Source organism: Plectropomus leopardus, chromosome 15, assembly GCF_008729295.1.
Source record: "Plectropomus leopardus isolate mb chromosome 15, YSFRI_Pleo_2.0, whole genome shotgun sequence".
Classification (NCBI taxonomy): domain Eukaryota; kingdom Metazoa; phylum Chordata; class Actinopteri; order Perciformes; family Serranidae; genus Plectropomus; species Plectropomus leopardus.
The window spans coordinates 25,239,391-25,263,098 of NC_056477.1; the positions used below are offsets into that span (position 1 = coordinate 25,239,391).

Sequence of the window (23,708 nt, forward strand, 5' to 3'; positions counted from 1 at the left end):
AAAGAGACAACAGCGACTTGCTGGTGGAGTAGACCTATGTATGTACCTGCTGCAGGAGCGTGAGCTGTTGGCCTATGTGCTGTGCGCTGTATTCATTCTGGCTGAAGGGCAGTCGCTCCTCGCTGTGCAGGCAAACGTTGGAGAGGTCGTCCACCAGGGAGCCATAGCAAGGCACAGGCAGCGCTGCGGCGATGGAATAGGTCTTGTCTTTAGGCAGGGATGCAGAGGGCTCCACTGCTCTGGAGAATTTCCACTGAATAGTTTAAAAAATGTTTGACAAGAGAGGACACATGCTCTGAATAACACGCTGATGAAACAGTAAAAGAGAGAGGAGCGTTATTTTGTATGGCATGCAGGGTGCTTTTGATTTAAAGCAGCGAGACGGGAGAATTAAAAAAAAATGAGATTTATATTTTAAAGACAGTTTACTTGTCAGCAGGAAGTCAAAATGCAACTGAACTTCTCTAAAATAAATACACTGCCATACACTTGTAAACCTCCATAAGCCAGTCAAGTTCCACTTACAGTTTACATCCATGTCTGTGAAAACATGGATGCTTCGAACACATCGCCCACCCAGCAGCACAAAAGATCAGTTCAGTCAGCACAATTTCAAGGTGGCCACCCAAGAATCTAAAGTTATGGCCAGTTACATATTTTATGAGGTAACTGTGACTGTGACCTTTGATTTCTGACTACCAGATTCTAATCAGTTCATTCTTGATTCCAAGTGGACATGTAAGCCAAATTTGAGGAAATCTTTTAAGACCATCTTTAGATGTTGCATTCGTGAAAATAATATGGATGTAAGGCCACAGTGACCTTGACCTTTAACCATCAAAACTCTAATCATGTCATTATTGAGTCTAAGTGAATGTTTGTGTCAAATTTGAAAAAAAAATGCCTCAGGGAGTTCTTGAAATATAGCTTTGTGCAAGATCACTGTGTCTTTGTGTCTGAGTCCACTCAAACCTTTGTGCCAAAAAGGAATTCCCTCATGGTGTTCTTGAGATATATCACTGTCCAGAAAATCTTTGACTTATCAGCAAGGGCTGAACCTGCAGGTACTGAATAGCATTGAATGGCAAAATTAATTTGTCTTCAACTGTAGTTCATCACCATATAAAACCTTAATAAATTGATGACAGTGGTTAACGACAGAAGAAGGTATTTAGAAACTTTTCAACATATTATACTGACTTTTCTACCAAGATCCTCCATAGATGAATGCAAACACACAGAATCATCATCCTCCTCAAAGCTGGTTAGGCTTCCTCTTCCTTGGCTCACAGTCATACATGGAGGGTTGTGGAGAGCAGCAAGAAGGCCCTCCCCTTTGCCGTCTATAGGGATGACCTGTGGGGAGAAAAGAAAATAGGCAGCTGTAGAATATAGACATTGATTCATCATGTCCAAGCATCAACAATGTTATCAAAGTCAATGCAGAAATGTAAAAACTACAGTTACTGTTATCCAAACTGAGTACATTTGATTGTGTGGCGAAGTGCAGTCAAACTTAAAGTTTGAGATAGTACAACTTTTAGCGGAAAATTGCAGTCAAAGTATACACTCAGCCAATCAGTCCCGTGACTTCTGTGACACGCTGACCTGTGTTACAAAGAATTTCTTCCAATCTAACACATGAACATGCTTTCCAACCGCAGAAAAATGTAATTATTGTGTCAAGCCGCACTTTGCCTCTGCTTGATGTGTTTTGGGCCTAAAAAGTCTTGTTCTGCATTTGGTTAAACTAAAAGACCCTCTATGGAGTTGGAGGTTCAGTTTTTATGTTAAGTACATTTTGTTTTAAATGCTTTATGCCTGTTTTTTCCTAGAAAAAAGCATTAGCATTATTACAGTTAACCGTAGCTGTTAATGCACCGTGCTAACCAACCTAGCATCTAGGTTGGCTCCACACTTGTGTCCACATATGGTCACTTCCGGCTCCAAAAATCCAACATGGCGACAGTTAAATTGCCAAACTTGAGACCTCAGAACAGGAGTCAGTGGACCAATGGATGACGCCACAGTGGCTTTGTCCAATATTATATATTCTATAATCATGTCATCATTTTATCTTTTACGATGCATCCTTTAACAGAAAGATTATAATTACCAGACAGTGGACTGTGAAGGTAGCATGGGTAGAAATAGCCACCTTCAGGATTTCACATTTTAGTCAGAAAATACTGTGTATCACAGCACAGCCTTTAGTCATCTACATTAAGTGCAGAGGAAAGAGTGTGTTTATGTGGTTACCTCAGTATTAAGGAAGTTTTCCAACGTATCCAGAAGGCTGGATTTAGGTGTGAAGTCCACCCGTTTACAGTCTGTTATCCACAACTGGAGCAGGTCCAAACTGCGATGGAAGATCTTTTCAGTGTCTCCTGACATGTCTGGACCTTGTCTGGCGTGGAAAACAAACAGAATCATCACACAATCTGTGCAAGATGTTTTATACTGTTTGCTTTAATGTTTTGTTTACAGGTGAGGCCTGACTGTGGATTCTCATTGGTTTGCTGACATACTGTACCATACTGTATGCTGTTTCTCCACTGTGCGTAAATATGAGCTAGTGGGTATACAGTACCTTGCAGCACTGATGAATTTATCCATTATGAACTGCAGGAACTGCTCAGGAGTGCAGAAGAAACGATAGGTATACAGGAACTGCTGGATGTAGCCCTCCACAGCAGCATTTCTGCGATGAAAACATGGGAAAGAAATTAGCAGAAAAATTTCTTTTTTTCCCTCATTCCTTATGTTGGTCAACCTAAATATTCCTGGCATAATCCTTCAGGTCTCTCCGGTCGTTCGGGGGACCCTTTAAGCACCATGTGGGAGATCCAGCTTGTCTGGCCCAGGGTCTCCTCCCTTTTACTTGTGCCCAGAACATTTTGAAAAAGAGATTTCCCGGGGGTGTTCTCACTAGTTGCCATGAACTACTTTAAATGGCCCCTTTCAGTGGGAGTTGTACTATACCAAAGCCATCTTCCCCCCTTCATCACAACACTGTTAGTTGTAGTGGGTGTCATGTGAGCTGCCAGACAAATGGGTATTCATCGTGGATGTATAAAGTATTGTTGATAAAGATCAACAAAGTCAGAGTTTCTTTAGCAAGAAACAAAATATATACACAATTTGATTTAATCCTCTTTATTTATATAAATTTCATATCATCTAGAAAATCAGAAATAGTGATTAAATTGGTTAAAAAAACATTTTAAAAAAAGCATGTTGGTTATGTTGGTTAAAAAGCAACATAAATTGCATTATTATAATCATGCTCTAACCCAATCACCAATAATTTCCTTGACAGAGATCTGAAAGTTATGCTCTCTCATTCTTTTAGCGAATGAGTCACTGTAAAACTGTAAAAATAAGGAGAACAAAGGTAAGATTTTTAAAAGTGAGGGGGAGAGGTCCCTAAAGGAAATTGCACCCTTGCCATTGTTTATTTCTTACTGTAAACGGATCGCTAATTTGACTGAAAAGCTTATCTATATACTAAGCTGTTAAATAAACCACTGTTTTGGAAGTAAACTGAAGACAACCCTCATCAATGCCTTTAAAAGTAAAAAGAAAAAAAAAAAAGTAAGTGCTTCAGCTGTAGGCAGTGGGCTGAATTGACTAAAAACACTATGTATTGTGTCCTTGTTTCTCTGGTTGTTGACACAGTTTCCCATGGCAACTCAAAACAGATGCTGAAATGTCAGACTTCAGAGCAGCTGTGCTTGTATCTTTGTTTACAGATCAGATTCGAATTAGGCATGGCAATTTCAGGCATTATTATTGTACAGATTGATATATTAGAGAACACGGGTGGTGATTTTTTTTCTTATTAAAAAACTAATAAACCACTGTGCCCTTTTAAAAATAAGGAATATAAATTTCCAGCTCATTTTTAAAGACCAAAGTCAGTGGGATTCAGTGGGAGCCACACTGCTGGCATATGTTGTATGCATCCTCAAACCAGTCAAGTTGCACTTACAGTTTACATCCATGTGAAGTCACTGATGCCTCACACACATCTTACACCCCACAACATAGAAGATCTATACAATCAGCACAGTTTTAAGATGCGCACCCAAGTTCAGTGTCACCAATTCAGTTTCTGGCTTTGTTATGACCTTGAATAATGGAATATTATGATATCACAGTGAAGTTGCCCTTTTACTTTTGAGATATATAATATCATCTCTTCATCATTTTATCCTCTTAGACACTTGTGTGAAATGTTATAATTAGCGTATTAATTCTGGAGTCATGGCAAAAAAAAAAAACGTGTTTTGTGAGGCCACAGTGACATTTGACTATATTCTTATCAGTTCATTGTTGAATCCAAGTGGCAATTGTGCAAAATTTGAGGAAAATCTCTAAAGGTGCTTTTAAGATATTGCATTCACAAGAATGAGATGGGCACAAGGTCATGGTGAACTTTACCTTGACCAGTGACCAACAAGTTCTAATCAGTCATTATTGAGCGCAAGTGGACATTGGTGTCAAGTTTGAAAAAAAGATCCCACGAGATGAGATTGCATTCACAAGAATGAGAGAGACAAGGTCACAGTGACCTTAACCTTTGACATATGACCACCAAAGTCTAAGAAGTTTATCATTGACCGCAAGTGAATATTTGTGCCAAACTTGAAGAAATCCCCACAAGATATTCTTGGGATATCACGTGTGAGAGAATGGGACAGACTGACAGATTGAGTGCAACTATCGAGACTAAATGCATTTATTGTCTATTTATTATTGTTATTTTGTAAATATTTGCTGTTGTTATTTAACTTTTGTCTATGTGTTTTTTACCTTCTACCACTGAGAGAAGATGCACTGAAATTTCCAGATACATTTGTGCACAACAAAGTATTCTACTCTAGGCATACAGACAGATGACCTGAAATCATCAATGCCTCCAGCAACAGCTGTTGCTGATGAAGAGGCAAATAAAGACATTACAGATACCAGCAACACATTGCTTTGAAACTAGCTGTAATTAAAGTCCTTGATTTAGGAAAAATATGTCTTGTTGTAATTTTGTAATTGTCTAACTACTGTCCTTGTGAAATCCTTTTCCTGAAGTTGGCCCATTTTTCTGGCGGCCCATTGTTACGACAACCCAAAGCCAAAAAAAGGCCAATTGGACTGAAAGATTCCATTTCCAAAAGCCCGTTATCCCCAAAACAAATGCCCATGTCTCCAAAAATACACTTTCCCAAGCTGAAGTACATGGTTTATTGGAAAGAATTTCTTGATGTACGCACATATGTAAATATTTGTAAGAGGTTTTATGTCTGGAGCAGCTGAATTTCAGTTCCGACAGCAATATTTATACAGATGCTCCCAATCAACTGTGAAAAAGAGGGCATGAAAAATTAGGAGGCAGAAAGAGTGTATTTTTGTAGCAATGGGCATTTGTTTCAGGTTAACGGGCTGTCACACAAATGGGCTCTAGTTGCAATAGGACATTTTTTTGGACTTCTGGGATTTTGGAATAATGAGCTCTCGAAACAATAGCATTTCACCTTATTGGACTGATCAAAAGCAGCAGGGAGGGTAAATAACTGAACACAAAAAGGAATCACAAAGGCTGCACAACATGCTGAACATTTCATCTGACTCGTGACTTGACTCGAGAAAAGCAAGGCTACCACATTTCAAATTTAAACCCTCATCAATAATACCTGGCGTAGAGGTAAGCCATGAGGCCCAGAGGAGATCCAGCTTGCAGAGTGCTCCTCCCTTTGCTGGTACCAAAGCTGAGAACAGACGGGTCTTCAGACGACTGGAAGTCCAAAGAGCCAGGTCCACAGGCAGCAAAAGACGGGAGCAATGAAACCTCCAAACCCCACTGGTCTACACTCAGAATCTGCAGAAATACAAGGAATCATATCAAAGGATAAAGGAGCCAGGTTGTTGAAAGATGAAGGAGAAACAGCAGTGTTGGGAAGTACCTCAAGGTATCTCTTCACACAATCCAAGAAGACCACTTTGGATCTGAGTTCTTCAAGCTGGGCCTTGAGTTTGGACAGCATCAATTTGTTGTCAGAACCTTTGGGATACATGCACCATATTTGTTTGTTTAGATCACACTGGAAGCTACACATATTATTTCTATACAGTATATAAGAAGTGTTACAAAAGGGGTACACAACCTTTGTTTTTTCTCTCCTGTTGAATCAGTTTCTGGTAGAAATTTCTCGTTTTCTTTAGATTCCTTGTTTCAATCATCAGCTGCTGCTGCAGTTCCTGTTCAAAGGAAATCACGCAAAATCACACAAAAGGCCCAAAAATAACACCACATGCCTCTCACTGAAAGAACCCTTCGGGTCTTTCCACTGCGTATGGAGCAGGGTTTTCTTTTTTCCCCTCTCTTCACCCTGGCAACCGAACGCAAAAGCTCTTTTGAAGTGAAAAGAGTGAGAAGGGCAGCAGCATGCCTCTTAAGGTGTGTTATTAGCTGTTATACAAACGCTCTGAAGAAGCAGTGGTGCCATCAAAGTGTACAAACACAAAGACTGTTCATTAATATTCTTTTCCAAATGATAATAACTTCCCTTGCCAAGGGGCTAAGTTCAACATATTAATATTCAGATCCAGTTTGGAGAGAATAATATGCCAATTATCTTAAAGTCCCCAACACGTTCTCGTCCTATTTACCCCAAAGCCTGACCGTGTCCCACTTCATTACAGATAGGAAAACAATTCCTGCACTTATTCATGAAACCCAACCACGTGAGGGGGCTGAATAAAACTAGGAGGTGAAACTGCATTCAGTAAGCACTTGGATGGATACAATGCAGACAGAATTGAAATGAAAACACTGAATACGTTCTTTAAACATTCTGTGTGTAGGATTTAGGGGAAGTAACTGGCAGAAATGGAATAAAATATAATAAGTATGTTTTCTTTAATGTACGTATAATACACTGAAAATTAGAATCGCTGATTTTTTTTGTTACATCAGAATAAGCCATTTATATCTACACATGGAGCAGGCCCTCATCAATGGATATCTACAGTATGTTGCGCTGTCATGTTTCTACAGTAGCTCAGAACGGACAAACCAAACACTGGCTCTAGACAGGGCAAGTCACGCTTTGCATCGGCCACTTTAGGTAACAGCCCCTCTGTGACAAGTGTCAGAAGAACTGATTCAAGACTAATGTTTTGGGGTTGTTTTTTTTTTTAATATTGCCTTATTCAGTGTTTTTAGCAGTTTTAAATTGTTGGGTCTGTTTGTTTTGGAGAGGAAACTCACTGGGTCAGTTTGTTTTAAAGAAGAGACCTCTGCAACTAATTCAGCTCCAGGTAAAAACCTTCTTAACATCTGGATGGAAAAAAGGTGAGCACAGACAGCAGGCGTTCGGTGAGCAGTGTCAGAGAAGCACTGATTTGTAACGTTTAAACTGCTTTATTCTGTGTTTTTACCAGTTGCTATCATCTGGTCAGCTTCCTTTGGAGAGACCTCGGCAGATAATTTGGCTCCTGGTTAAAACCTCCTCACATTGAACACTGAAGGAATTCTAACTGGGAGAAGTTTATGCTTTTTGCAATCTGCAATCTTCACCACTAGATGCAACTAAATGCCACTAAATATTAATAATGCTTCTATAAATTATACCATTTACTTTTCAATCTGAAGTTTATAACATCACATAAAAGTGATGAAACCAATAGCAATTATATCAGGCAGTATTTTGATTGAAATATACTAAAGCTGTCAGCATTAATATGTTAATTGCGATGCTATTAAGGTCCGCACATATTGGGTTTTTTTTTATTACTATTTATTTAAAATCGTGTTAATCACCAGCCAACATTCTTGTCTGTAAGAGGCTGTATCGGGCTGAGTTTTAAAGCTCTGATGAAACTTTTATCATCAAACTAGAAAATCTAAGGAATCCAGTGGTACCAACCATGTTGTGCTAGCTTGTCAGGAAGGGGGAAAATAACACTCCAAATTTAGGCAGAATTTTGGTGATGGAAAACAGCATAATCATTTAAGAGGAGTTCCTTGACCTCTGACCTCAAGATGTCTGTATATATATGGGTATCCGAGTCTCCCCTTCACAGACATGCCCACTTTATGCTAGTCCCATGCAGTTTTTTGCTGTCATTTGATTCTTAATCAAGACAATCTGGTACGAATTGATTCACCTTGTTAATATGGACTTAACTGTTCATAATGCAAAATAATGTAAATGAAAACATGTACATTAAAAAAGGTGATTCATTGCGATTAACTATTGAAATTCTGTAATTAATCTCAAAAATGAAGAATTTGACAGCACTCAAATATACCTTTTTTTGTTTTGAAAACCTGTTCTTTCTTTCTTTTGAAAAAGCATCTACCAAATTACAGAATATCAGCTTCTGCATTAATTTACCCAACTCTTCTTCCTCATCACTGCAACATACATTACATATGGAAACACATACTTAATGATATACATTTGTCTATGTTTATGCCATAGAATCTGATTAATAAAACATGCTATCTGCTGTTTGTTCAGACACAGGCTTAAGGTCAAATATGAATCACTGGCAGTGAGCACTCACCTGTGTTTTCACATCCACACACGGTGATCCTGTGTGCTGCCCCAGATTCACTGCGTACTGGATCACCTCTGGACTAAACCAATCTTCTCCAAAGAAGGCCAAGGCCCAGGCTGGGCTGCAGCTGAGGCCCAGCCCTTCTGCTCTAGATCCGGGCGAGAGGAGCCGCTCCGACACCAGAGACTCACTGTCCTCCATGTCTACCGAGCAGTCTGGGCTCATCTGTTCGTCGGGGGCTCCCGTTAGCCCTTCGTCTCTTCCCGATAGAAACTCAGCTTCAGAGGGGCTTTCATCGCTGCCCCCCGCCGAATGATCTCCTCCCTCCATGACCCCCGCGTCCGAACTGTCAGTGCTCACCCCTCGATCGGTAAACAGAGGCAGAGCAAAGAGAGGGAGACGAGAAGAGAAAGAGAGAGGGACTGAATCACATGGAGAACAAACTGGATTTGTGAAGTAATAACCCGAACAGAGATCCAAGGGTGGTGCTGGGGGTATTTGTTGCTAACTCCGTCATGGCTGCACAATACACCCACTGTTAAACACATGAGCTCAAAGGCAATTCCAGCCTAACTTCTAAGTATTGCTGTTTCTTTATCTCAAGTATCTTGTAAGAGCCTGTTTGTAATCAAGACCACATGTCTGGCATATATTTTATTACAACAAAAGCAGATGCATGGGTGTGTTTGTCAAATTCATCAGACAGGAATGAGTCCCACAGGAGACAAGGATCTTTAGAGTTAGCTAGCATGCCTTGGACTCGTATGAATGTGTTTCAGTCTTAAGAACTGCATCCAACAGCCAGTCACCTCTCTCATGACTTCAGTCAGCAGGCAAATCAAGTGAAATATATCAAAACATTGCACACAGGTTGAGGTTAAATGCTTGTTGTTCTTTTCAAATCTAAAATTAGTATGTAATCCAATTAACAAATGCAAAGACTTCAGGGGGACAGCATTTCTTAGTGAAATACAGTGTAGTTTTAATTAGACTCAGAGGAGCAGTTATGGGCTATACCTTAGTATGTTTGCATGTCTGTAAGTGCAAGTTTTAGGTAGGCCTACTTCATGTTTTTTAGAGGAGTGGGGAGTTAAATTTTAACAGATATTACATATATGTAAATAGTCTTGGCAGCAAATATGGTATGCCATAAAATGAAAAGGAAAGCCATAAAAAAACCAAACACAAAACTAAACCAAACAACAGCTCGGATTACATTATACAGGCAGCCAGACTTCATTCTCAGTTATCTTTACATAGCAAGTAGTTTGCTGCTATATTAATGTTCTGAATGTAATAAATAACTTTTGAGTAAAAATCCTAAAAGAACATTTGCTATCTCTAATTTTGTGAGGGTGAAGGGTTTTAATAGTCATCTTTGTGTTTTAGTTCTGAAATATTAGCCTTAAAATTTACAATTTCTAAATTTGGATTCAAAGCTGAACTGGCTATCGGCACTCAACTTAACAGATCTATTTTCCCATGACCAAGACTTACACAGTGTTACCAAAACAGATTGAATCTTTGTTTACACAACAAAAATAATATTGAGTATCAAAGTTTCTCTCCTACCTTGATAGATGCAGCGTTGACTGTCCTCTGATCTTAATTCAAAATCTTCAAGTGCAGCCTCATTTTCTCCACGACAGGACTGGGCCTCGGTTCCTTCCCAAGAATCCACAGCAGCAGGACCGGATGTGTGAATGTTTCCATTCAGGTCAAGACAACCGTCGAAGCAAACTTCTCTTTTCTCTCCCCACACAGCGGCTGTTACGGGCGGGGTAAAGGCTGCCCTTTTCACAGCCTTTGATGGAAGCTGCTCATTAGTACGGCTGCAGGAGGTGCATTAGGTGAGAGCAAACACACATAGTGTGAGTTCAAAGCTGGCCAAATGTCAAAAACGATGACAATCAGATGCATTGAAGAATGTTATAAAAAAATCAGAATACAGCACACAACTTTTACTGGGGTGTGTTTACTGATTTAATATGACACAGCAGAGACCCCAAAGGCAACAAACAGGAATCAAACAAAAAAAAGTCTCATTTTGCAGCTTGTCACTCACTTTTCGGAGATCAGCACTAGCAAATCACACCAATCGATTAATAAAAAGTGTCTGCATCCAGACTGTACACCGTCTCATCTGTCAATAGAGAGCCTACAGTCCTCCCTCTATCCCACAGTGGAAAAAAATACCCCACCACAGCTGAGCCCTGTGAACAAGCCCACAGCCCGAGGAAGAGTGTCTATCTCTATGCAAAGCTGTGATGTCTACCCTCCACAGCAGATTAAAGGCTCTCTCCACATATTGCCCTGAGCATAAGAGCATGGCAACGGCTGGATAAAAAGATATGTGTGACAACTGACACGCTCTTCCCTCCACTTGTCTCCAGCATACATTTAAATGAAGAGAGACGTGCAATGTGTGGACTTTGTTGCCTTCGTTCATGTATTCATTCATGTACTTAAGAAACATTGATCAGTGACAATGCAGAGGAGGCTTTACATGTATGTTCAGTGTTTCCAGTCATGCACCCAACACTAATAGACATATCAGTTACCATAGGGACTGTTTAAGATGGAGGCATATGTTAATGTACGAAGTGCATATTGTACAAAGGCTCATTTGTATGCTGTATGAGTGTGACGGTCATGCTAAGTAAGGCCTGGACACACAAAAATAAATAAAAGAATTGCATCACAAGCAGCAACATTTTCATTTCACTTTTTAGATGGCAGTTCTGGCTGCTTTCTTGTTAACAAGATATTCTTTTTCAATTTAGGGTAATTATTCTGGCACCAAAGATAATCTCTTTAAGTCATAATGTAGGCTAACTGTGCAGATTGGATTCATTAGCCAGCCCACTCCCTGAAAAACACTTATTTATCTTGAGGATTAAAAACTGATGATGATCATGATGATAAAATACATATTTCAGCATGAAGAATTCCATGAACTAAATACATGTGTAACTTTTCACATGTTGATGACTGGAAAATTCAGTGCACTGAGGCAGTTTTGAAAGCACTGCACTGGCATTATCAGGTGCAGGTAGCCTGATAATCAGAGCGAACTGACATTTTATCTTCATTTAATTATTATTTGAATTATTTAACAAATCTGAGCAGTGGATAAATAAATGGTCAGTTTTATTAAAATGCCCAAATGTCAATATAGTGAAGAAACGTCCATCATTGTTTTCCAAAGGCCAAGGTGCAACTTCAAATTGCTAAACCCCTAAATGTATTCAATCAGCAAGGGTAATTAAACCTCAAACCACCTTTTTTTTAACTGAAAACTAATGTATATTGGTATTTAGAAGTGTTGATTAATTTTGGTAGTAAGAGCAAGGCCTTTGAATTACTGACCTTTGGCCTTTTGGATATAAAGTATCCTCACTTCATCATTATATCCTGACATTTATGTGAAATTTTGTCCTAATTAACATACAGATTCTTGAGTTATGGCCAAAATATATGTTTTGTGAACTCACAGTGATCTTGACATTTGATCTCTAAATTCTAATCAGTTCATTCTTGAGTCCAAGTGGACATTTGTGCCACATTTGAGAAAATTTCCTCAAAGCTTCTTAAGATATTGCCATCACGAGACTAAGGCCGACACAAGGTTACAGTGACCTTGACATTTAACTCCAAAATCCAAGATATTCATGAGATATTGTGCTCACAAGAGTGAGACAGATGAGGTCACAGGGACCTTGACCTTTGGCCTATGAACACCAAAACCTATTCAGTTAATTGCTGAGTCCAAGTGGACGTTTTTGCCAAATTTGAAACAATTCACTGGCGGTGTTCTTGAGATATCGCGTTCATGAGAATGGGACGGGCAACCCAAAAACATAATGCCTCTGGCCACAGTTATTGCTGGCGCCGAGGCATAAAAACAACTTATTTTCTGGTATAGCTTGTAAATGCCACATTTACAAAAACAATTGCTGTAGTGATCCAACAACAAGTAGATGTGTTCATTTGACCACCAGTCTCTTATAAGGAGCTTTCTATTTCTGTAACAACAAATCATGTTTAGCTTTAGGGAAGGCTGATTTGGGAATAAATGTATGAAGTAACTGTACCCTTATTATTAAGTGTTTGGGATTATGTTTCATTGGATCAGGATGTAAAATGCTTGAGGCACAGCTTGACATTTCATCCCTCACTCTTCACTTAGTAAACAGTTACTGAAAAGAGTGGTGGACCAAAACAACCAGCTGTGCCACTGGCTGCACTGACAAGATGTCCTTTGTGTGGTCCAAATAAAGAAAATGATGTTTAAAGAGACACAAGCGTTTGAAGTCCTACTCACAGTGTGGATGAGCTGTAGTTAACCAGGCAGTGCAATACACCCAGCAAGTCATCTTCCCAGTACAGATCACTGAATCTCTCCCTCACAACACCGGCAAATGTGTGGTACTGGAGGTCCTTCATAGAGAAAATGTACTCCCCTCGGAGAAGAGAAAAAGACAGTTTTCTAAATGAATATGTCTGAAGATGATGATGGAGTGGGTCATTGTTTTGTTGTTGTATTTTAAAATGAAATCAGAATTTACGCATGGTGGTTGTATTCCTTAAAGCACCAGTCAAGTTGCAGTTAAAAATTTTCACCTATGTGGAGCATCTGGTGGCTGAGTGGATAAAGCAATCGCCCCATGTAAATGGCAGCATCGTTGCCGCAGCAGCCTCGGGTTCAACTCTCGTTCGAGGCCCTTTGCTGCACATTGATCCCTCTCTCTCCCCCTTTCACGCTAATGATTTGTCCTGTCTAATAAAGACTAAAATGCCAAAAAAATAGTGTGTATGCATTGTTTTTGAGATTTCACATTCAAAAGAATGAGACAGATGAGTTCACAGTGACCTTGACTTACGACCTATGACCACCTAAATCTTATCAGTTCATCGCTGAGTCAAAGTGAAGGTTTGTGCCAAATTTGAAGAAATTCTCTTGAGACGTTCTTGAGATATCGCATTCACAAGAATGGGACAGACAGACACGCACCCATATGACAGACAGACAACCCGAAAACATAAAACCTCAGCTATCGCTGGAGCGGTGGCATAAAAATACCTGCAGGTAAAGGATTAAAGGAGTGTTTATTCTCTGTAATACTGCAGCTGTCTAGTTTAATTTATTAGATTTAGATATAGATATAGATATAGTAGGTTTTTCACCATTTATGTAAAAAGTGAATAAAGCAACAACATGATAATACAGTCTAAATATTCAAAATACTTACCCATGGCGATGTCCTCGTGTCTATTGTCCAAATACCCATCGAGGGAAAACTCTCCCCTGAGCAGGTCAATCACCTCCTGTAGGGCAGGGTGTACCTTTGGAGAGACGGACTCTGAAGGGGACCGCTTCTCACCTTGTGCTCCTGGATTTGATTGTCCATTGTTAGCTGTGGGCACATTGTGCTTCAGGAGGCTGTCAGAGATGACGGAGCTACCATTTAAACAGGACGATGGTGGGCCATAACTCCGGGGACCAGGCATCACAGGCACATTCAGACAGTCAATAAATGGACCATCAGTGCTCTCTGGAACTGTGATTAGTCCCTGTAAAGCCTGTGGCACTAAGGAGAGATTTATATCCAACCCGAGGAGTGCCTCAGGAGCCCTCACCTGCACAGGCACTAAGGAAAGATGTCCTGTTGTGGGATCCTGACGGAAGAGGTAATTGTTGAAAACACCACAACCACTGAGGTTAGTGGATAATGGTGGAGGAAGAGAGACTTGAAGACAAGAAATATCAGGGAGTGGAGAAGTATAGTTGACCAGCATTTTGTTTTTGGTAGTTGAAGTTACGTCTGCTTGATGAGCAGGCAACTCCTGTGTATGTAGACTGGGTTCAGTTGGTGTAGGACATGGGTACTCAGAAGTGAAATCAAGGTCCCTTTCCTCAATGTGTTCACAGCTTGTGAATCCATCCACAGTCCTGCAAAATAAGCAATCCTGAGTAAGGTACCTCCTTTTTATGTATAGTTATTACATTTACTGCTTTCTCTTCTTTCAATTCCTCCTTTGAAATCAAAGTTCTGTTCTGTGTTGGGGTTTAGAGTAGAAGACTGCTACCACTTCCATATCTGTCAATTGTAAAATATTAAAGATTAATAGTAAATATAAAGTTACAGCCAGGAGCCGAATTGCTTTGCTTAGCATAAAGACAACAACAATTGGCAATTTTACGTAGGATACTATGCTGGACTACTTTTTGTTCTGAAAGGAAAATATTAAAGGGCCAGTGTGTAAGATTTTGGGGGTATATTGGAAGAAATGGATATGTTTTCTTTAGTGTATAATCACCTGAAAATAAGAATCATTTTGTTCTTCTTATCCTAGAATGAGTCCATCTACATAAGGAGGAGGTCCCTAGTTTATGGGGCTATTATGCACCGCCATGTTTCTACAGTAGCCCGGAATGGACAAACCAAGAAGCCAAAAGCTGGCCAGAGATACAGCCAGTGCAATGAGATGCGCCAGGGTTTATAATGTGAAAGTGCTCTACTCAGTGTTTCTAGCAGTTTAAATTATCGGATTCAGTTGCTTTGAAGAGGAAGAGACCTTAGTGGATAATTCCGCTTACATGAAAACCTCCTGAATATCTGGATCCTAACTTACCAGTGAGAACAAGTGACTTCACTTGAGAATATGCTATTGTGTCAAAGCGCATTGGAAATACCTTAAATGGATTTTTAAGCTAAAAATGCTTTATTCATTTTTTGCTAAGTAGAAATCACCAGGTCTGTTTGTTTTGGAAAGTAGGAGACTTCTACAGACAATTCAGCTGACAGTAAAAACCTCCTGAAAGTCTGGATCAGAAAAAGGTGAGCACACATTAACTTATGAGAGAAGAGGGGTGAGCATGTTGTGGGCCTGCAGCCTGTCCCACAGGTTTCACTGATTTTAACATGAAACTGCTTTATTTGATGTTTTAGCTGTTTAATTGTCTGGTTTGTTTGTTCTGGAGAGGAAGAGACCTCTGTGAATCATTTGGCTCAGGATCAAAAAAAATTCTAAATAATGAAAACTTAAGGAATTCTCGCCTGGAGAAGTCTTAGCTGGTTGCAATCTGCAATTCGACACCACCCTCATTTTTACACACTTAACTTTTAAAACCAGAAAAAAATGTATGGAACACCCTACCCTTCAATGGCAGCTCCAAACTGTTGGCTCTCCTCCTCTGAGTCCCCTTCATTGGTCAGGACGATGGGGGTGAAGTGTGTGGCAGTGGAAGTGAAGGCCTCTGGGAGTTGGAGTTCCTGGTTGACTGGATAGCTGTGGGGAACAGGGCCAGGCACAGGAGCCAGTCGGCTCTCAATGGCCATGGGCACAAAGCCTACGCACAGTTACAACAATGCCAGTTACAATATCAGTGATATTGTCTCATGCAATGCACATCTGTAAATTACACAGAGGGGCGGATTACACCTGCACACATATGATAAAAAGACACCGAGTAATGTGCCCCTAACTCTGCTAAGATCTGCTGCTATAAAAATCTTTTAAAATTATTAAAAGCCATGCTCCTGTCTTCACCATAGCCTTTATATGAAGATGGATGACACACCTCCACTGTCCCCACCCCCGCCGTGCTTAAGTGTAGCTAAAATATCCGGGATAAGGCCGCTGCTATCTTGGGCTGGTGACGTCATTCGGAGCCGAGGCTGCGCAGTAGCAGTATCTGTGGTGGGGGAGTTCCAGCCAGAACACCCATCCGACCAATCGCAAACAGCTCCATTGAAAGCAAACACTTGGATTTGCTGTCACAGCTGTCAATCATGGCAGAAAATCCCCTTTTTGTAGAACTGAATAACTCATTAAAACTGAACTTAACATAAAAACAATCACCTGAACAAACATCAGGCTGATGAGAACTTTCTTCAGTGACAGACACCATCTTTGGGAAAAATTTATTTGTTGTGTACTTTGGGTTTTTATGTTTATCCCATATCCCATTCACTAATATGGAGGGGCGGGCTCTATGACCTATACTACAGACAGACACCAGGGGGCAATCGAAACTGAAAAGCTTCACTTTGGAGGAATTGTCATGTTGTCCATCTTTATATACAGTTTATGGTCTTTACGGAATATTCTGTCATGAATGTTAAAAAAAGGATATTTTTAGGGTCTGTCTGACATTTGGCAAATTTAGCACAGTCATTCGGCACATTTCAAGGTCAGCTATATTGCATGAGGGTCATTTATACTTAAGTGAAGATGTCCTACCGCTGTTTTGTGCAGACTCTTCACATGAGCTTTGTTTAATTTCAGTTGCATTTAAATCATCTACATCACTGGATTTTGAGGCTGGCTGAAAGAAAACGGAATTGGTTCATTACAACAGAGAGAGACAAAACAGGACACAGTGAGAGGACGATCCAAAAAAAAAACAAAACTGACTCTGACATTGATACTTAAATAAAAGACTATTAGTAAGCAGAAGGGTGTGAATTCATTAGTGGGCGAAAACAAAGAAAGTCTTACCGGGTGAACTCTGCTGATGAGGTTGATCCACACAGTCTCTGCATTCGTCCCTTGACATGATAAGTAGTCACGACAGCTCTGGAACAGATCCACATAAAAAACAAATGAGGTAACAGTATAGGACACTTTACACACAATCACACACAGACACCAATAATAATGGCAGATTAATTGTGCCCTGAAATAACTTAAGTGTTGATTGAAAAAAAAACATCAAGTAGCCTATTTGAAGAACTCACAGCTACTTCTACAAAATGACTGACAGCATAACAACAAAAGCAAATTGTGGTATTTTGTAGGAGAGTCCTTTGTTGACAAAATGACAAAGCACTTTTACAAACTGGATTCTCTATATTTAAAATTACAAGTGATTTTCTTTCAAAGAGGATATGACTATTGAGAAAGGTGCTCCTCTGTGAAGCCGTGCCCACTGAGATGTTCAAATCAAATCGGGCTTATTTTTAATGAGAACCTTTCCTAAAATGAAATTCTTTTCAAAGTGCTTTCCGGGAGAAGTTATAAAAGGATTAAAAAAAGGTTGTTTTAAAATATAAAACCAAATGTAAAACTAGAAAATAAATGAATATAAATACAAGGAAAAGTGCAATGAGAGGGAATTCAGTTTTGTTTGAGAATGTAATATACTAATGCCTAATTATAAGAAAAGATTAATAAATGTGATGCACAATTAACCGAATTTCATTCAAAAACATGGTAAGAAGGCATAAGAAATGAAAGAAGAAATGGGTCAAAAATGAGCAAGAATATTGCAAAGAAACCTACATGATAATTAGTTTTTTTTTAAAAGGAGAGAAGATGAGGAAGAGGAAGAAGAAAAAGAAGAAGAGTATCTTTTTTCTCTAGACATTTCCCCAAGCTTTCTGAAAATGATTTATTACGAAGTTGCTCATTGCCTTTTTTCCCCATGTTTTTGAAAGAAATCTCACCAAATTGTTTGCGGATCAACAGTTTAACTTGGAGTCTAAGAGTGGAAACAGGATTTGTGGGTAAAACATTTGCATGCACAATTTAGGCACAGATTTGTGTGTACACACAGTTTTTGAATGAGGCCCATAGTGGACATGTTAAGTTGAAGTTAGCAATACGCCTAAAGCAAGTACAACCTCACAAAGCTGCTTGCTCTAGCTAAGCTAAACATTTGCTAAATATTAAATAAAGCTGAGGCTAATCGGAATGTCAGAAGTCTTACAGGTATTTGGTCATTAAACAAAGTATTGGAGACATTACAACTTTGACCTGCTGATCAAAGTCAGCGGGATTCACTTTATGGGCACCACAAATGCTGCACAAAAAAATTGTAATAATGTATCTTATAGATGTTGAGAAAAAAATAATACTTGGGCAGCTAGTAAGAAGCATTTTATTGCAATCCATCTAATAGCTTTTGGGAAATATCACTAAAAGCCAATGAAGGTAACCTCTATAGTTGCTACACTAACCCCTGAAGGGGAAAGCACATCAGCAAAACACAAATCACAACAGCAATTTGCAAAACAAAGCACTAAAAGAGAGAACACAATGGCATTCAGTGAGACTCAAACCGGAGTAGTGTGCTGTATGTTGGACAATGATTCCTCATTGCTGATTAGATGGACTATTTGTCAGTCTACAACAAATGGAAGTATTTTTATTTTCCTTTGGATTTCCTGCAAACTAGTTCCCTTGCAACACATTACTGTGGTGCAGCAACGGCGTTTGGAGGCTGGTGGCAGGAGCCATAAAGGACCCAGAGGCAGCCGAGCGTCACCACCTGAAGTGTGGCGCTGAGGGTGCTGCAGCACCCCCTGCTGGATTTTAGATGATATGAGTATTGGAGTATGACAGTGATCATCAAATAGATCTGTTCAGGAGCCAACATTTTTCTAAGCAGACACTGTGGGGGCCAGATTTTCAGAAAAAAATAGATAGAGTGTATGAGAGTGTGTGTGTGTGTGTGTGTGTGTGTGTGTGTGTGTGTGTGTGTGACAGAGAGAATGCTTTAATGTTTCTGTGAGATGTTAGTTAATAGCTGCAGGACGCTGCTTTGCTCTTTTTAACATTTGATATTTTGATATTTTGAAACTCACCACTGCTAACAATAAGCTGTCAGATGGATTTATAATGCCCTTAGTACCTGCAGCTCAAATGCATGTGTGGTTGGTTAAATCAAAGGAGGAAGAAAAACACTAGATATTCTAAATAGGGTAATCCAATTTATTCCTCCACATACTGTCTGAATCAATTTATATTTGGGGGGTCAGATGGAAAGCTGTGGCGTGCTGGATATGGCACATGGGCCACCAGCTGGCGATCCCTTGAGTATGTTTTTGCAGACACTTGAAATAAATCAGCACATTTGCAGCCATTACTGAAGTTGTGACTTTTGATTGTTGCATCAAATTAATTTTAATATCCTGATTTATGCACAGAATGTGATGTTTAGTTGTGTTCTTTGAATCACTGTTGTGCTTTGCCCTCCAGCGTCCACCGTAAGTTGCATTACCAAAACGGTGAACCAACTGACTGGACCAGGGACCAGTATTGCCATTCCTGGAGCTGCGTCACTACAGTGGTAAGACAAAGGGTTGTTCCGAACTAGTGAACTAGTGATCTGACTCAGACAAGAGAGAGACTGTAAAATGTAACTGTAGGAAGTCTGGTAATGCATCTGAACACTCAAAACAACTAAAACCTCAAGTCAATATCTCTCGACTTCAGCTTCCCTGTGTAAATATCAGCGGTTCCCTCAGTGCTGTTTGAGTATGAAACATAACTTGGAGGAGAGGCTTCTGTTTAAGCTGTCAGTCTGTTTGTTCTCAAACAGTTCAAAACACACAACCAAGTTTATATTATAATAATAAAACCAAAAGTACATATATTAATCAAAGCCATTCTTGAAGTAAAACTGTCTTTCGTAATTTGCTTGTAAAATTCTTTTATTTTAGTAAATTTCATCAGGCCTGCTTTGATGCCAGTAGAAATACTGTTAGTCAGGGCGGATGAAGTTGGAGAGTTCAGTCAGAGGACTGGAATCAGAAAACTAGTGGGACAGGCAAAACACTGTAATGGTAGACACAAGATCAATTTCATGCCAAAGCAGTAGGAGTTTGAAAAAAGTAGTTGCTTGTTCCCAGTAAAAGAAGAAAACTGGATAACAGCCAGCTACTTATAAAACACAAGCTTTCTAGTCTGCCAGTGTCAGGCAGAGAGCCTTGCCAAACATTTGTCTGAAAAAAACACAAATAATCAAGTTGAAGGAACGATTTGTTCTTGTTAAGAGATTGATAAAACAAAAAGATGAATACCTTTTTAGCCATGACGATAGAAGGCCTCTCAATGGGCGTCCTCTTTGCCATCTCCAGGAGCAGTCTCTTCAGTTTGCGAGGCATTGCCAGTTTTTGATTAGGTGCTAAACTGAACTTGGCTGTCGCCCAGAGAATAGCAGCAACCCCATAAACACAAACCTGAGCCAGGAAAGAGGAGATTAGAAGAGTAATACATCTAAAGCCAAAGCAAGATATTGGTCAAAGTTACTTTTGAAAGTATGAAAAGGCAGACAGACAAACCTTCTCAGTCACAATTCCATGTTCTTGATATTCAGGAGCAAGAAAAAATTCATCACGGGATCCTAAAAGAACACTCAAAGTCAGTTTCTGAAGTCAACAAAAGCCTCCAGACACTGCTGCCGCATATATTCGTACTGTAAAATGTTTGACCATACATTTACAATAAATTACAGGCTACTGCATTTTTTCATGATGAGTTACTGTATCATTTTAACAGAAAATTATTGTGAAATATTAGTTACATCCTGTAAAATTCTGGAAATTGTTAACAGTTAACAAAGATGCTGTGACTATTTCCAGGAGTTTATAGGATGCACCTTTAATATTTCACCATAAATTACTTTAAAAAAAAAAAAAGGTTGGTTTTATATATATATATATATATATATATATATATATATATATATATATATATATATATATATATATATATATATATATATATATATATATATATATATATATATATATATATATGAAGATGCTATCAATATTTCAAGGGGTTTTCCAGGATGAAACTTTACTACTTCACAATAGATTACTATAGAACTGATAGTATACAGATATGAAGATGCTATGAATAAGTCAACAGTTTTACAGCATGTAACTGTATTTTTTCACAATAAATTACTGTAAAAATATATAATTATATAGATATGAAGATACTATGATTATCTCCAGGATTTTACAGGATGTAACTTTACTATTTCACAATAAATAACCTGTAATAATGAAAAAGTTATATAGATATGAAGATGCTGTGGCTATTTAAAGAGTATTTTCAAACGATACTGTTATAATTCACAAAAAAATTTACTGGCTTCTAGTTTGCATTACTTTCACAGTTAGTTACTGTAAGTAATTTTTACAGATTATCCATTTTGAAATATTTTAGTTGCATTCTGCAATATCCTGTAAACAATTACAGTGTGGATTAAGAATGCATTTTTAACGTTTATTCTGCAAGTAAACAACAAATTAAAAAGCATATTTCTTAGCTGCTTTGCAGGAGACATCAGACTGCAATGCAGATACTGATATGCACTTTTTTTTATTTGGTTGTTTACTTGCAGAATATAACGTTTAAAAATGCATTCTTAATCCACACTGTTAAATTGTTACGGATTTTGCAGATGCAAACTAAAATATTTCAAAATGGATAACTGTATATGTTACAGTAACTAACTGTGAATGTATGCATATAGTAGCAGTAATTTTTTTGTGAAATTATTACAGTATCGTTGTGAAAAACTCTTTAATTAGTCTTAAGCTTCATTCATATATATATAACTGTTTCATTATTCAGTTAATTTATTGTGAAATAGTTAAAGTTTACATCTGTAAAATCTGGATATAATCTAGTATATTCATATTTATATTATTATATATTTTTACAGTATTTTATTTGCAAAAATACAGTTACATGCTGTAAAACTGTGGACATATTCATCGCATTTCTTCATATCTATGTATACTATCAGTTCTATAGTAATCTTTTGTGAAGTGTAATGTTTCATCCTGGAAAACCTGGAAATATGAAGCATCTGTATTTATATATATATTTATTATATTTATATATATATATATATATCATTATTATTTATTTATATTTTATATATTATATATAATGAAGATGCTATCAATATTTCAAGGGTTTTCCAGGATGAAACTTTACTACTTCACAATAGATTACTATAGAACTGATAGTATACAGATATGAAGATGCTATGAATAAGTCAACAGTTTTACAGCATGTAACTGTATTTTTTCACAATAAATTACTGTAAAAATATATAATTATATAGATATGAAGATACTATGATTATCTCCAGGATTTTACAGGATGTAACTTTACTATTTCACAATAAATAACTGTAATAATGAAACAGTTATATAGATATGAAGATGCTATGACTATTTAAAGAGTTTTTCACAACGATACTGTATAATTTCACAAAAAAATTACTGGCTACTAGTTGCATTACTTTCACAGTTAGTTACTGTATCATTTTTACAGTTATCCATTTTGAAATATTTTAGTTGCATTCTGCAAAATCCTGTAAACAATTAACAGTGTGGATTAAGAATGCATTTTTAACGTTTATTCTGCAAGTAAACAACAAAATATAAAAAAGGCATATCATTAGGCTGCTTTGCAGGAGCACATCAGACTGCAGCATAGCACTAAACCTACCAATGTTTTTAGGTTTCAGGAAAAGTACTTCCCCCTCGCAGCCCACGTGCAGCGTGTCCAGGCAGAGATACCCTAAAGGAAGGGAGAGAAATCAGCTGCACAGAAAAAAAATGTAGGTAATGTGTGCTCTTACATAATACATGTTGGGACCTAAACTGTCCTGGAGCAATCAGTATTAAATACTGGTTTCATGCATGAAGAAGGTTCAGTTCACCTGGAAAGTCAATGTAGGTCTGCAGCGAGGACAGGCAGGTGTAACACAGAGCCCATAGCTCATTAACTGTCAGCCTCCGTCCACACCGTGTCAGTAACTCTCTCAGAGAGATCCACTGCAGAGAAAATAAAGACCAAACTGAATATAAAAAAGGAATAAGTTACTGAGCTGATCCCTCAGAAGGCCTCATTAACTCAAACTGAAGTAATCCCAAACTTGACTTTCTCCCAATGTGTTTCTGAATGTTCCAGCCTTCACAAGTGATTTCTCTCATGGAGCTTTCATTACAGGCTTTAAAGACAGACTATATCTACTGATTTTAATGGGCATAGCTCCTTTTTGTAAATTAAAAAAGCTGAGGAGACCTCAACATGTCTCAACACAAACTTATTTTTATCCCCCAAAAAAATTGCTTGGCAATATAGTCAGCAAGCTAATTAGCTCACTGGTGTTCAAGAATCAAAGTGCTCATTTAAGAATTTTGGAAATAGTAGGAAATAAAAGTAGACAAAGTGGGAATACAAGACTAAACCTAAATGGATAGTTCAGTTTTTTGAAGAGTGGTTGTATGAGGTACTCATCCAGAGTCAGTGTATTACGTTCAGCAGATGTCAGTTGGCATGCCCTCAGTTTGGAGAAGCAGGCTTGAGTAACGACACGGGGGCTA

The 23,708-nt window shown here is 38.5% G+C and overlaps 1 protein-coding gene across 1 annotated transcript in view; it reads right to left on the minus strand.

Annotated features, from left to right (window-relative positions):
• LOC121954765 (kinase non-catalytic C-lobe domain-containing protein 1) overlaps positions 1 to 23,708 on the minus strand; it is a 54,826-nt gene that overhangs the window by 7,928 nt on the left and 23,190 nt on the right. Inside the window, exons 8-25 of the mRNA XM_042502460.1 lie at positions 23,042 to 23,156; positions 22,828 to 22,899; positions 20,634 to 20,695; positions 20,373 to 20,531; positions 17,068 to 17,145; positions 16,810 to 16,894; positions 15,724 to 15,916; positions 13,815 to 14,515; positions 12,887 to 13,025; positions 10,135 to 10,394; positions 8,569 to 8,924; positions 6,162 to 6,255; positions 5,961 to 6,058; positions 5,691 to 5,875; positions 2,591 to 2,701; positions 2,260 to 2,407; positions 1,201 to 1,356; positions 47 to 253 (exon numbers count right to left, since the gene is read on the minus strand). Coding sequence (XP_042358394.1) covers positions 47 to 253; positions 1,201 to 1,356; positions 2,260 to 2,407; positions 2,591 to 2,701; positions 5,691 to 5,875; positions 5,961 to 6,058; positions 6,162 to 6,255; positions 8,569 to 8,924; positions 10,135 to 10,394; positions 12,887 to 13,025; positions 13,815 to 14,515; positions 15,724 to 15,916; positions 16,810 to 16,894; positions 17,068 to 17,145; positions 20,373 to 20,531; positions 20,634 to 20,695; positions 22,828 to 22,899; positions 23,042 to 23,156 — 3,219 coding nt within the window. The remainder of the gene's footprint in view (positions 1 to 46; positions 254 to 1,200; positions 1,357 to 2,259; positions 2,408 to 2,590; positions 2,702 to 5,690; positions 5,876 to 5,960; positions 6,059 to 6,161; positions 6,256 to 8,568; positions 8,925 to 10,134; positions 10,395 to 12,886; positions 13,026 to 13,814; positions 14,516 to 15,723; positions 15,917 to 16,809; positions 16,895 to 17,067; positions 17,146 to 20,372; positions 20,532 to 20,633; positions 20,696 to 22,827; positions 22,900 to 23,041; positions 23,157 to 23,708) is intronic.